The 13,431-nt window shown below is 56.1% G+C and overlaps 2 protein-coding genes across 4 annotated transcripts in view; one reads left to right on the forward strand and one right to left on the reverse strand.

Moving 5' to 3' along the window:
* Nucleotides 1–13,431, reverse strand: part of NHSL2 (NHS like 2) — a 74,004-nt gene that overhangs the window by 17,222 nt on the left and 43,351 nt on the right. For 2 of the 3 annotated variants that reach the window (XR_015769458.1, XM_088028733.1), the window contains exons 2-4: nucleotides 3,808–3,963; nucleotides 651–778; nucleotides 148–343 (exon numbers count right to left, since the gene is read on the reverse strand). The exons of the other annotated variant lie outside the window; for it this stretch is intronic. Coding sequence is in view for 1 of the 2 variants with exons in the window: in XM_088028733.1 (XP_087884859.1) it covers nucleotides 148–343; nucleotides 651–778; nucleotides 3,808–3,963 (480 nt within the window). In the remaining variant the exon portion in view is untranslated. The remainder of the gene's footprint in view (nucleotides 1–147; nucleotides 344–650; nucleotides 779–3,807; nucleotides 3,964–13,431) is intronic. 3 annotated transcript variants of the gene reach the window in all.
* RTL5 (retrotransposon Gag like 5) lies at nucleotides 4,133–8,964 on the forward strand. The gene is made up of 2 exons (XM_088028732.1): nucleotides 4,133–7,892; nucleotides 8,373–8,964. Exon 1 carries the CDS (start codon nucleotides 4,538–4,540, stop codon nucleotides 6,227–6,229), a length of 1,692 nt encoding a protein of 563 aa, XP_087884858.1. The 5' UTR covers nucleotides 4,133–4,537; the 3' UTR covers nucleotides 6,230–7,892; nucleotides 8,373–8,964.

Raw genomic sequence — 13,431 nt, forward strand, 5'->3', positions numbered from 1 at the left:
CCGCGAGAGCCATGACCTTGACAGTGCAAGGTGAGCCAGCAGCAGAGAAAAGTCTCGCTCCCTCCCCCAGCACCCAGTGCATTTGGAGAGGATGGTTTGTAGTTGGCACGGAGGGAAGCAAACAGAGGTGGTGCTAAGCAACTCTACCAGAGATGTTGATGGGCACAATGTCAGAGTGCGTGGAACAAGGCTGAAGCCACCGCTTCTCCTCTAGGATGGGCAGAGGGGAGGGGCTATTCCAGGCAGCTTGCTTGTCGGCTGTGGTAGACAGGCTCAGGGAGGCCTCGGGGGCCCTCACACCCTGGGTGGTAGTCTCATCCTCGCTCGGCTGCCGTTTTGTAGGCTGTTGGGAAAGAAGGTGATGGGAAGGGTGTGCTCCCGACCGGATGAGCCGTGCCCACGGGATGGCTGTCTAGACAGGGTGGTCGGAGGCTTCGTCTGGTAGGCAGGAAAGTGTGGACGGGCTGCCAGGCCAGACACCTGCTGTGTGGGGCCCATCTCGGCAGGGCCTCAGGGTAGCTCTGCTGGCAAGCAGAGGTGAGCAGCAGCTTCCGGTGGGTGAGGTACGCAGCTCGAGGGCCCCTGTCAATGAGCGCAGAGAGCTCTCTGCCCACGCTGGCTCTCACAGGTGGGAGGAAGAGGCAACTCACCATCAGCACAAACTCCAGACGCCTGCCAGCCTGGGGCCTTGGGCTAGGAGTGGGCTCGGGGGCCTCATCAGCAGAGCGGAAGGTCTGCCCCAGAAGTCTGGCCTCCGGGTACTGTTCCTCATATTCTTCTGAAAAATAGCACAGTGGACACACACTCTAGGGGCCACGGCCAAGCACCGGGCTGGGAGAGGACCGCAAGCTGGGGCTCCTGCTCTAGCTGCCAGGCGACTTGCCTTGTTTCTTTACGGTTTGGCCCGGCGTCCGAGCCTCTGGCTTTGGAAACGGAAAAATGCCTACTTCCCAGGACTGCAAGGGCCGAGGAGAAAAGCGAGTCGGTAAGAGTCGAGTTGCGCTGGTTCGCAGACCAAGCCTGTGTCTTGCCGGCCCCCAACTCAGGGGCTCAACTTAGAGGAGAGCCTCAGGGTGCAGACACCTTTCTCTGAAGCCCTGCAGCTCCTCAGGTTTTCTGCAAGCCTACCAGGGAAAGGACCCGTGTGAAGCAGGAAGATATTTGCACGGGGAAGTCCAAGGTGGAGGGCTCGCCTGGATCTCAAGAACTCTCATCTGAGCCTCCGAGGGCCTGGTTCCCTGCACCTTAGTCCCACTGTGGGTTGTGTCAGGTCCGGGGGGGGGCTAAGGTGAGGGAGAGGGAAGGCAGAGGTAGTGGCAGAGAAGGAAGGAGAAGTGGAAGGACATTGTCAGCGAATAGGAGGGATGCACAAGATTTGAATGGGCTTCAGTGAAGTGATGAGTTCGATGAGTAGATGAGCAACATGAGAGAGCAAAGGACCAACAGGGGTGGGGCTCTCTGTACACCTGAACAAAGACTCTAAGACTCATAGAGACTTGGAGACCGGGGGGGCCTCAAAAGTTCTCCTTCCTTCTGGGCTCAGAGTTCCTCCTCAGCAGCCCTTCTAGATGCTTCTTCAGCCTCCACACAGACCTGCGGAGAAGGGGAGGCTGCCATCCTCCCAAGGCAGCTCATCCTATCCAAGGACAGTTGGGGCTGCCAGGCATGGCAGGAAAGCTCTTCCTTATCTTGAGGTGAAATCCGCCTCCCTCTAGGTTTCCTCCACCCACCAGTCCTAAATCTGCCCATGGTGGCAACACAGAGCACACTGACTCCTTTTCTGCATGGCAGCTCCTCTCTTATCTGAACGCAAGGCTCATGGTGTCCCTTGGAATCTTGCTTCTCTAAGGTCACCACCACTGCCCTGGCAAAGGAGATGAGGGTTTTGGCTGGAGTCCAGTTGGGTGGCCCAGCTACCATTTTCTACTCTCCGTAAGAGTTAACCTTCGTTGGTATGGATAAACGAGAGCTGACAAGACTTCTTCTCACGCTTAACATTCACTCAACAAATGCCTACGGAACACCTCTTGGGGATCCAGCTCTGTGCCGGCTGCTTCTGGAAACACAAGCGTACTAAAAGATGTGATTCTTTCTGTCGAGAAGTTCGGTCTGGTTAGGCGGACAAGTGGTAAGCCCAGAACTAGTAGGTGAAGGAGTAAATGGATGAACAAATGAAAGAAAAAGCACTTCAGAACGATACAAGTCCTCTGGAGCTGGATGGCCCAAGGTGGCTCGCGGGAGTGCTCACGAAGGGAATGAGTGAAGTGCAGAACTAGTGTTAAAGGGTTTTGAATGAGGCAAGAAGAGAACTGTGAAGAACGTGTAAGGATTGGAGGTTGGAAGACATTGAGGAAGGGCTTCTGGGCCTGGAAGAGAGGCCTCAGTGGGACAGCGAGTGCCTGGAGTAGGTACAGAGCTTGCGACTACCACTGAGATTTTATTTGTATTAATTACTTCATGGAGATATAACTTACCTACAGCAAGGTGTACAAACCTTCAGTGCACAGCTCAGTGAATTTTGACATATGCACGTCCCTTGTAACCTCCGTCCAGATATTGTAACACCCCAGTTGTCTCTCTCATAGCACTGAGCTTTAATCTCTTTGCCACGTACATAGGCTAAATCCCTCTGGTCAAGGTGTCTGGTTTTTCGTATTGGAAGGGCCTATCAGCGACCGCACTGTTCTCTCCTTTGTGTTAACTTTAATACTGTGCCCAGCTAAGCCTGTGTTCCAAATGACACGTACCGGGTGTTGATGGTGCATCCTATCGGGGTCTCTCCAGCTGGAAGATACTCTTGCCGAGCAGGTTACATACCATTTTTAATTCTCACAAGACTATGCGGCATGGGGAACCGGAATCTCACTTTAAAGATGACTGATTCATCTGAAGCTTTGGGTAATCTGCATAATATCCCACAGCTAGTTAGGTGAGGGGTGGGAATGAGATTCTAGCTCTGTCTGATTTCAGAGTCTGGGTTTTCTCTCTCTGCCTGGTGCATGCACAGTCTGACTGCTCTGTGCTCATCTGTATACTCCAAAGACAATGGGCTGGGAATTGGGGATGAGGAGAGCTCTGGGTGCTGGGTATCGGGCTTACTTTTTGTTTGTTTGTTTGTTTGTTTTTAAGTAGGCTTCACGCTCAACATGGAGCCCAACACAGGGACCGAACCCACAATCCTGAGATCAAGACCTGAGCTGAGATAAGAGAGTTGGACGCTCAAGCTCAACCAAGGGAGCCACTCAGGCGTCCCTGTCGGGCTTACTCTGATGAGGCAGTTGCTCCCCAGGAGACACACGGACAGGTTGTGGCAACAGCAGAGTGGGCGAAGCCCAGAGGGGGAGACCCTTGCAGATGCCTCCATTGTCCTTGGGTGTGAGGATTCCAAAGGCACGGGTGACGTGCCAAGAGAGGATCTAAAAGATCTGTGAGCCCACCCTGTGGGAGTCTCTCACCCAGCTCCCTCTGTAAATGGCTTGACCACTGCCCTGCTTCTGCCTCCGTCCTCCCCCCCACCCCCGCCGTGGCCTCCTGAACTGAAAAATAAAGGGGCGGGGGGGGGTGGAAGGGAGGGGTGGCGAGTAAACAGCCGGAGAAACCGAGCCCTCTCGACCCCTTTAGTCTGGAAGGTAAAAAGATGGGCAACTGTGTGTTTTTTTTGTTTTTCAGTGGGGGTTTAAACCGTTCTCTCTCTCTCTCTCTTTTTTTTCCTCGCGCTGGTCCCTGTCCTCTTTCTTCTGCGCCTCCCTCCAGCCGCTGCGCATCTCGCCTGTGGGCTCCGGCCGCAGCCCCCCTCCCTCTCAGTACCTTGCAACAGGCTCTGGAGATTGAGCTGCGCCTCTCGAAGCAGCTCCTCTACACTCGGGGGCCTGCCCGAGGAGAGGAACACGTTCACTGGCTGTCGCCATGACGACCTCGAGTGGGCAGTCGCTGTCGCGTTTTCCCGACCCGAGTTAGCTGCAGCTAGGGAAGGAGAGAGTCAGTGAGAGGCGCAGGCGGGAGGGGGGGCGGGGGGGGCGGCGCGCGGCGGCCAGTGGGCGCCCGCGGTTCCCTAAGACCCGCCCCGCCGGGGGTGGGGGGCGGCGCGACGCTGCACTTAAAAGGCGGGGACTCGCGAGCCGCAAGATTTTTCCTCGACAGATCCTGCCGCAGTGCACTCCCTCCCGCTCCTCCAGCCTCCGCTCGCCGCGCCGCCGCCTGCCGCCTGCCGCCCGAGTCCTCGGCCCCCGGCGCCTTCCGGCTCCCGCCGCCGCCGCCGCCGCCGCCCGCCCTCTCCGATCCGATCCGATCCGATCCCTGGGACGAGGTAAAGCGCCCCGGGCCGAGCCGCTGGGCCCTCCGGCCGGAGCGCCCGCCCTCCGCGCTCGCCCCAGTGGGTGTGGCTCGGCCTCTCCCGCGCCCCGCCGCGGCGCTCCGCTCCCCTCCCCCCGCACGCGCCCTGCCGCCGCATTTCAGCCTCCTCTCGCGGCCTCCAGCTCCCCACCCCCCCTCCACCTGCGCCCCCGCCCTCAGACCCGGGGCCCCTGAGCTAATCCTGATGTCCGAGGCCGCCGGAAATCTAAACAGCCTGCGCATGGCGAACGTGGCCCTGCGAGAAGAATTAAATGCCCTTCGCGGGGAGAATGCCAATCTGGGCCTTCAGCTCGGAAGAGCCCTAGCCGAGGTTAACTCCTTGCGGGGCAATGTGTCGAGCTACATCCGCTGGCCGGTGCCGGTGGTGCCCGTCCTTGCCGAGGAGAACTTTGAGTTCCCGCTCAGCGAGATCGACGCAGTTCCCGAGGGGGAGCTGCCTTTCTTGTGCTGGCCTCCCCCTCGCGCGGAGCCCGAGTACGCCTCGGACGAACTGTTGATTAGCGTGATCCAGGACTGCGGTACCTCCGACGCGCCCGTCGACCCCCCCCCGCTGGCCATCCCGCCCCCGCCGGCGCTGCCCCCGCCCCCAGCCAAGGAGCTGCCCGCGCAGCCTCCTCTGCCGCCGCTGGAGCGGCCCGAGTTAGAGCCCTTCTCGGGCGACCCGGTCTACCTGGCCGAATTCCTGATGAAGCTAGAGACTTTCATAGCTGACCACGAGGATCATTTCCCCGGGGGCGCCGAGCGGGTGGCCTTTCTGATCTCCTTTTTCGCGGGCCAAGCCAAGAACTGGGCCATCTCAGTCACCCGGGAAGGAAGCCCCCTGCGTGCCAACTTCCCACGCTTCCTGGATGAGATCCGCAAGGAATTCTGCGGCCCCATCCCCCCAAGCGTGGCTAAAAAGGCCATCCGCAAGCTCAAGCAGGGCCACTGTACCCTAGGCAGCTATGCAGATGCTTTTCAGTTCCTGGCCCAGTTCTTGTCTTGGGATGACTGCCGCCTTCAAAACCAATTCCTTAAAGGCCTGTCAGAATTCTTCCGCAAGGAGCTCTTATGGTCCACCGAAATGGCCGACCTGGATGAGCTGATTCTCGAGTGTGTGGAGATAGAGAGAAAGGTGCGCGTCCCCAAGCCGATCCCGCTCCCGGGGGTCCGCAACATCTTCTTCCCTTTTGCCGCGGACCCTAACGAAGACAGCGATGAAGAAGATTTCCACAGTGACGAAGATGAAGAGACACGCAGGCGCAGGCTTTACGACAGGGAGCAGCGGAGGCGCGTGAGAGCTATTCAGGAGGAGGCGAGGGAGGAGGAGGAGAAGAGGAAGAAGCAGGAAGAGATGAGGAAGAAGCAGCTGGAGGAGATGAAGAAGAAACTGGAAGAGAAGGAGGAGGAGGAGGAGGAGGAGGACGAGGAGGTGGACGTGGACGAGGAGGTGGACGTGGAGACAGTCAAGGATGAAGAGAACAAGGGTGAATTCGTGTGCCCCGTCCCGCAGCCAGATCCCGACGCCGACCAGGAGGGGGACCAGGAGCCAGAACCAGAGTCAGAGGACGAGACCCAAGACGATGACCTGGACGAGATGATGGAGATGGAGCCGACTGTTGCCCACGCTTCATCCCAGACCACTGGCTACTACCACGAGAATTTCCTAGATGCTTCACCGCCCATAGTACAGCCCAGCAGGAGGAGGAACCAGAATCGTGTCCCGCTCCTGGAGGGCCTTCCGGGCACTAATTCGCCGTTCTACAGTTCGCCCCCACTGATTCGCCGTGCAGGTCGCCTGGGGCAACGCCAGATTCGAAGGCGTCCCCCCGTGCTGTTCCGCCTCACTCCGAGACAGGGGGGCCACCGGGCCGCCCGCGGCCGAATTCGCGTGTGAGAGCTGGGGCGAGCTCGCCGCGCAGAACACACCCTTCTACAGCGTCCCCTGCCCCTGCTATCGCTGCCACGCCTGCCCTATTTGCTGACCAGTACTTGAGGGAGTTCCAGACCTGTAGAGCCCGAAGAAGACCTACAGAACTCCAGATCAGATCGTCTTGCGACCGTGACCAGAGAGTGACACGTGTCCAGGCAAGGCCACCCGAGAAAGAAGGGATCAGCAGTAGCTGTCCTCTTGGAGTGCGCTCTGCTCAGTCTTGCCACAAGCTAGAGAGCAGGTTTCGGGGCCTGTTCCCATAAAAGAACTGGTCGCCCTCTTGTAATTTCCCCTCTAGTTGTTCCTAACCCTCACCTCTCCTGCGTTTATTCACCCTGTGTTCTACGGTTTTATCCTTGGACTGGCTCACCAGGACTTCACCCAATGCCTCACTGATCTGCCCCCATGAGCGAAAGGACGGGCTGTGCCGAACTCCTAAAGCCACTGAGGCCACTGACTCGATAAAATGGACAGAGAGCAGGATGGTATCAAGAGATGTACGAGAAGCCGACATTTGCTTCAAGCCCCCCCCCAGCAGAAGGGCCCCGAAGAGAACCCCTACATCCAGCCCAGTGAGTGTGCGCAAAGCCACATGTCACACGGACGACATGGCTGAGATGGGCTCTTGACTGACCCAGCAAGCTGGTTCCTCCGCCCCACAGACCCGTGTATCAGGGCCCCTGGACCAGCTCGCCAAGTCCGGAACCCTCTCCTCTCACCACGCCGCCTTCCCCGGGCATCCCCAGCAGACAGAGCCCAAGGTTACAGGCTCTAACCCTTCTCTGGATGTTGCCTAAAAGGAGGCGGAGGGGGGGGGAGCGGAGGGGGAGGGGGAGGAGAAGGAGGCAGCAGCAGCAGCAACAACTCAGCTTGACATTGTGAGGAGTCACTCTTTCCTTGGGGACGGTGGTCTCCTTCCCCGGCCAGGCCTTGGACTGCAGCCCCCAGCCAAAGGCCTTTGCAGGAGACTCGCCATCCTTGAGGTGCCAGAGGAGGCCCGATTCGCCTTTCCTTCCTGGACTGCCAAAGACAGGGCCCGAGGCCTGCTCTTTAACTTCGACTTCAAGGATTCCTTGGTTCTGAGAGGAGAGAGGAAGGTTCTGTCTACAGCCTTGCAGCTGGGACGTTCTCATGTTTCTCACATGGGGGGCGGGGGGGGCAAGCCATGGCCCGGTGCTGGGCTTCGATTAGACAATGAGGCTTAAGAGGGTGACTGCCTCCTAATAACTCCGGGGACTTCTGGGTATGAACCCAGGGCCGCCCATAAAGAGTCCTGCTGCTTGTCTCGGGTCCAAAAAACACTGCTTCGGCAGTGAAAAAATATACACTATGTCAGTCTGGCCCCAGAATGGCAGCCAGATCCGCTTCTGGCCTGAACTGCCCTCCACACTGAGCTTCCTGCACAGTGCCTGGCAGCTGGACAAGTGCAGCCAAAGTGTCTGTGGCTAGAGGGAAGAAAACATAGTAAATGATGCCTCTGTTCCTCACCGGAGTCTGACAGATAACCTCAGCCCAGCCTTAGGATCTTGAGCCTGGAGGCAAGCGGAAGGAGCTGAAGGAAGAGGAGTCACAGAGAAACCCAGTCCTCCGGCTGGTTTCTGGTGAGGTCTCTATTCGTCAGTGGGAGGTAAGAAGCCCTTTTTGTTTATAACACGCTTCTCCCTTCTTGGCCTGGGGCAGCCCTGGGGCAGCCCTGGGGCAACCGTGGAGCCGGGTTCCTAGAACCTGTTGCTACCTTTTAAAAAAGGCTCCCCCCTCCTCCAAGGAGAAAAGTAATAGATAATCATAATAGAAAATGTGGAAAATCGAGAAAAGTGTTAAGGCCAAAACACCCCCAGACATCCAGAATCCGGCCACACGGACGCAAGTACTGTTAACACTTTGATGCCTTTCTAGCATGTTCTCCCTCTGTCTTTTCAAAGCTGAGATCATGCTGTAAGCTCTTGATCAGCAGGATTTAAAATGGCTGCCACCTATGCAGTCATGCATACTGAATAATTTATTTAAGCAGTTTCCTGATTTGTTGGACATTTCAGTTGCGTGGTTTTCTCCATTCCCTTCGGTACAGTGGTCAACAACCGCATAAAGAAAATTTTGTCTTTTTCAGCTATTTCTTCAGGAGAGGGTTCCAGAAGGGGAACGGCTATCCTTCTAGGCTGTGGACCCTGTTTGCTGACGGTCGACACTCTGGCCCTGCTGCCCACGTCCCTGCCGGAGAAGTGCAAAGGACAGGTGCCTTGCACCCCAACCTCCAGGGACCTTTCAGCACAGGCCCTGCTGTTCCCGTGGTGCCTCTCACCCTGAGCCCTTGTAGCCTCAGCCGGGGAAAGAGCGGATGAGCAGTGAGCTGGCTTCTGGCCCTCTGGTGGCAGGGGGGGGCTTGGGCTTCCCTTTGACCCTCTTCCCCCACCTTTCCCGGATCTTTAATATTTGTTGTGATGTGACAGCCACAAGAGCTGTAAGAAGAACTATGGGCTTTGGGTGCTTTCTTGGGTTGAAAGAGGGGTGGGGGGGTGGGGGGGGGAAATGCATGCCAGGGGTATGAAGGCAGCCCAAGGATTCCCAGAGACTCGGGAGGAAACCCGTTTGAAAATGTGCTATTGTTATTGTGTTATTGTTGCATTACTGTGTTGTGAAGATAAGAAATTGTTCTGTATGCTAAAGCTTTCTCCTCAATAAAAATATAAAGGGTGTGTAAAGACTGCGTCTCTCTGGGTTATTGAGCAAACATAGATGAGCACTCAGTAGGCATCAGAGATCATTTCCCAGGCACCTTGCCTGAGTCAACCCTAGCCTGAAGCCTTGCAATCCTTAGATGAGGAAACTGAGGCCCAGCAAGGCCCAAGGGACCTACCTAGAGTCCTACGCACTTGGGGATGGGAGTTGTTGGGAGGGAGGGAGGTAAAAAGACTAGTTATCTTGAAAAACAGCATTAGTTCTCCGCATACTGGGATATGAAAGTACGGGTGGCCCAATCCTATCATCCTATAACAGCACCTCTCCCGGCCCCCAACACACAGACGCACACACACAGAGGACATAGAAGGGGGGGTGGTGGTGAGGCAGGAGGGCCCTTCCACTTTGGGGCACTAGGTGGTGCTACCGGACACGACTGAGCTTGCTGCTGACGATTTTTAAATACACTTGCCCAGAGCAGTTCAGCAGAGACCCTCCCAGCAAGATTCCACTGCTCCTCACAGACTCCGGGGTCAGAAGAAACTGAATCCCATTCTTGAATTGGCTAACGTTTCCCAGCTATGAACTGGAATCCCCCCCCCCCACCCCTGGGACAGTGGGTGGGAATGTTTATGGAGCTCCCTACTAGGTACCAGTGTTCTTCACATTGGCCAAGGTTTACAGGGGCAAGTAGCTTTTCCACAGCTCCACGGCTGCCCAGTAGTCAGCTCTCTCCGCCTCCACTCCCTTGGTCCTACTGCCTCCTGGATCTGCCTGCCCACCCTGTCCTGCCCACCCTCCCCACCCCCCCTCAGCTTACAGGAGCACAATGAGAAACAAAGCCCGGTTTCAGAAGAAGCACATCTGCTTTGCCCCTTTAAGAGGGAGGGAGGGAGAGAGAAGGGAAGGAGGTGTCTGTGTGTGTGGGGAACCAGCATGTTTCTGACCATGTACCAGGCACTTTTGCCAACAAATCTCATTTCATTCCCACAACAAGTCAATGTAGCAGATAATGTGTCTCCTTTGAGAGCTGAAGGATCTGAATCTCAGCGATACGAGGTTCCATGGCGGGACTCAGGTCTTTGTGACCCCCAAAGCCATACCCTCTCACCTCTAATACACCATGCTGATCCCAAGGAAGCCCCTGGAAGAGTTCAAGTCTCAACCTGACTGGATTCTGGGTCTTTGCCAAAGCAGTCAGATCTACGCATCAGGGGCACTGTCTCTGGAGGCTTTGGGAGAACCAGCCAGGTGGCAAGCTCCACCCGTCAGGGAAGGGCCTGCAGAGTAAGGTGCTTAGTTTAAGGCGTTGAGTATGTGTAAGTGTGTGGCTGACTGCTCCTTCTCGGGGAGGGACAGGGCTGTGGCACCGTGGGCTGCCTCAGTGAGCCCCGGGGCTGCCTCAGTGAGCCCCGGGGCTGCCCATTCTGCTTCGGGGGCGGGGCAGATAAGATCTCTAGCACCCCCAGAGTTTCTTATGCCATCACAGGTAGGGATAGGCAAGCTCAGATTGTGTCATGGCCCATCAGAGCAGGTGGGGGAAAGTAAGAGTAGGGTGAGCCTTGCCCCACACCCCCGCAGTCACAAGCCCTGTGAGTCTAGGGGAAAGAGCCCAGCATTCCAGTCCGGCCCCGCCACAGACTCGATTTGGAACCTTGCATGAATCCCATTCCTATTCAGGCCACAGCTACCTCATCTGTCTAGTCACTGTGGGGTCCCTGGTGCCCAGCACAAGCCTGGGTACACAGTAGGATCTCAAACCTAGCTTGATACATAGCTTGAGTGAATAAATGGGCTGCTGGATTAAAAAACAACAACAACACCAACACCCTGTTGCCAAGGGGTGGAGGAAGGCAGAGAACATCGTGCTACCTGTGAAGCAGGCCCCACTGTTCCTTCCCATCATTCATTCAGTGAGGAACTGGCAGCTCAAGGTCACTCACTTGAGTTCGACCGCGAACTCCAGTGGTTTTGACACCCAGAACTCTTAACCTCCACCCTCCACTCACAGCCACACTGGTGGAATCAGAATCTCCAGGAATTTCTGTTTCTAAAAAGCTCCCTAGGCAATGCTAATGCCTAGCCTCCTGCAGAAAAGAGCCTTGGGGACAACTCTCCCCGGCGACATTTAATGGCCAGTTTGGTGTTGAGCCTTCCCTTAGAGCTCCCCGGAGCAGAAACCAGTCTGGAGATCCCGCACTAGCCCATAGTAAGTGATCAAGAAATATTTGTGCAACAGTCCCCCAGCATGTGCCGTGGTCTGATGTGAGCTCGCCCCTCCTGGACACCTGCTCAGATTGCATTTTTTAAAAAAGATTTTATTTATTTGAGAGAGAGAGAGAGAGAGAGAGAGAGAGAGCGCACAAGCAAGAGCAGCGGTGGGCAGAGGGAGAGGGAGAAGCAGGCTCCCTGCTGAGCAGGGAGCTCGATGCGGGGCTCGATGCTGGGCTGGATCCCAGGCCCCTGGGATCGTGACCTGAGCCAAAGGCAGGCACTCAACCCACTGAGCCACCCAGGCGCCCTCAGATTGCACCTTTTGAAAGAGATGTGCCATAGGATGGGTGCAGAATTCCGGCCCCGAGAAACCAGTTCATTGGAGCCTAAGCCTTTAAACTTGACCACCAGAACTGACTCCTGTGGAGCCTTGGCCTCTCCCTAGGGATAAGGACAGGCATTAAGGAGGCAAGAGATTACCCCCTAAATGGGGCTGGGAGGATCCACTTCTGGCTAGCACTTCCTGCATCCTGACCAGACGAGAGAAAGCTCTGCAGGCCACTTCTCCCCAGGGACTCAATAGACACAGAAACACAAAGCCCAGGGCTCTTGGTTGCCATGGTAACGGTGGGACCTACTTGGAAGAAAACAATCTCTTGAAAAGCTCAGGAGGGTGGGTATTTCCTCTGACAGAGGGCGGGCTCTGACCTGCTCCTTACACCCCTTCTCCCCTTCCTGCCTGCCACCCAAAGGGGTGCAGCGGGGGCCCCTCGCCTCAGCGACTCCCCTGGGAGAGGGGTGCCAGAAAGTAGGGCCTTGGCTTTTTATTTTGCTCTTGCTGTGGGCTGTTAATAGGAGAAAGAAGCTCAAGGGGAAGAAATTCACACTCGTTAGAGTGTGAATTCATGGCAATTATCCTCTGGCCTAAGGAAGCCCTGCTTCATGGGACCCCTACCCCCCACACAAACCAAACTTGAAGAGGGCAAGGGCCCTGCAGCAATTTCGGTCCTACTTCTTCCTCACCACTTAACCATGGACACAAGAACCACAGAGAATGTCCAGAAGTTCCACTTCTCCCCCACAGTGCAGCCTTTCCTCATCTCTCACCTGGGCTACTGAGGTAGCCTCCCTGCCGGGTCTGACCAGCTTCTAGTAGTCTCTACCCCTTCTAATCAATCCACCTTCCCATACGCTTGAGGGGTGGGTGGCCATGGTCCTTTGAACATACAAATCTGGTCCTGTGGCTCCTATTCAAAAACTTTTCAAGGGCTCTCCTTCCTCTACCGGAAGACTTAGGGATCTGACTCTGGCATTCTTCACTGTCTGGTCATAAACTACCTATGCCATCTCATCTGTCCACGCCATCATTCTTCCCTCTTCCATTCAGTCTAAACCCCAGACATCCTGAATTACACTCCCTTCTTTCCTTTTTTGTTTTCTTTTGTTTGTTTGTTTTTTAAAGATTTTATTTATTTATTTGAGAGAGAGAATGAGAGAGAGAGAGAGAGAGAGAGCACATGAGAGGGGGGAGGGTCAGAGGGAGAAGCAGACTCCCTGCTGAGCAGGGAGCCTGATGCGGGACTCCATCTCGTGACTCCAGGATCACGACCTGAGCCGAAGGCAGTCGCTTAACCAACTGAGCCACCCAGGCGCCCCACTCCCTTCTTTCCTTGCGTACCAGGCCCTTTCATGCCTCTGGGCCTTTGCACACCCTATACTCGCTGCCTTAAGAATTCATCAGCATTCCTGGCCCCACTCCAACTGGCAATCTTCTCAGCTCAAAGCTCACTTCCTCCACAAAGCTGCCTTTGCTTCCCAGATGAATTCTTGCCCTTCTGAGCCCTCCCTTGCTTCCCTGCGCCCAACCCCTCTGTGAAGCCTGAGTTCCACCTGGGAGTGGAGGCTGGTTCAGGATTCCAAATGAATTTGTTGCTGCGAGGCTGCTTGCTGTTTAGTGTGAGAACATGCACTTGTCCCCCTTTGCAAGTGAGGGCTGCACTGGCAGTAGGTTTTGGAAGGAGTACTGGCCTCCTAAGGTCTGGCTGAGGGCTGATGGTAGGCAAGCACTGTGTCCCCACACATCCCAATCAAGCTGGAGGTGTGGACAGTTGGAATGAGTTGGGTAAGAAAGAGAAAGCAAGAGTTGGCAGAGCTGATTGTTCATTCCCAACCCACCACCTGTCAGTGGCCTCCATCTCTTTGGGGGACCATCACTCCCTCTCAGAGGTGTGGTGGAGAGGAACCTCCACGGGGCTTGAGAATCCCACACACCTGGC

Source organism: Eumetopias jubatus, unplaced genomic scaffold (assembly GCF_037043125.1).
Source record: "Eumetopias jubatus isolate StellerSeaLion01/CBP00866 unplaced genomic scaffold, mEumJub1_p1.0 scaffold_11, whole genome shotgun sequence".
Taxonomy (NCBI): domain Eukaryota; kingdom Metazoa; phylum Chordata; class Mammalia; order Carnivora; family Otariidae; genus Eumetopias; species Eumetopias jubatus.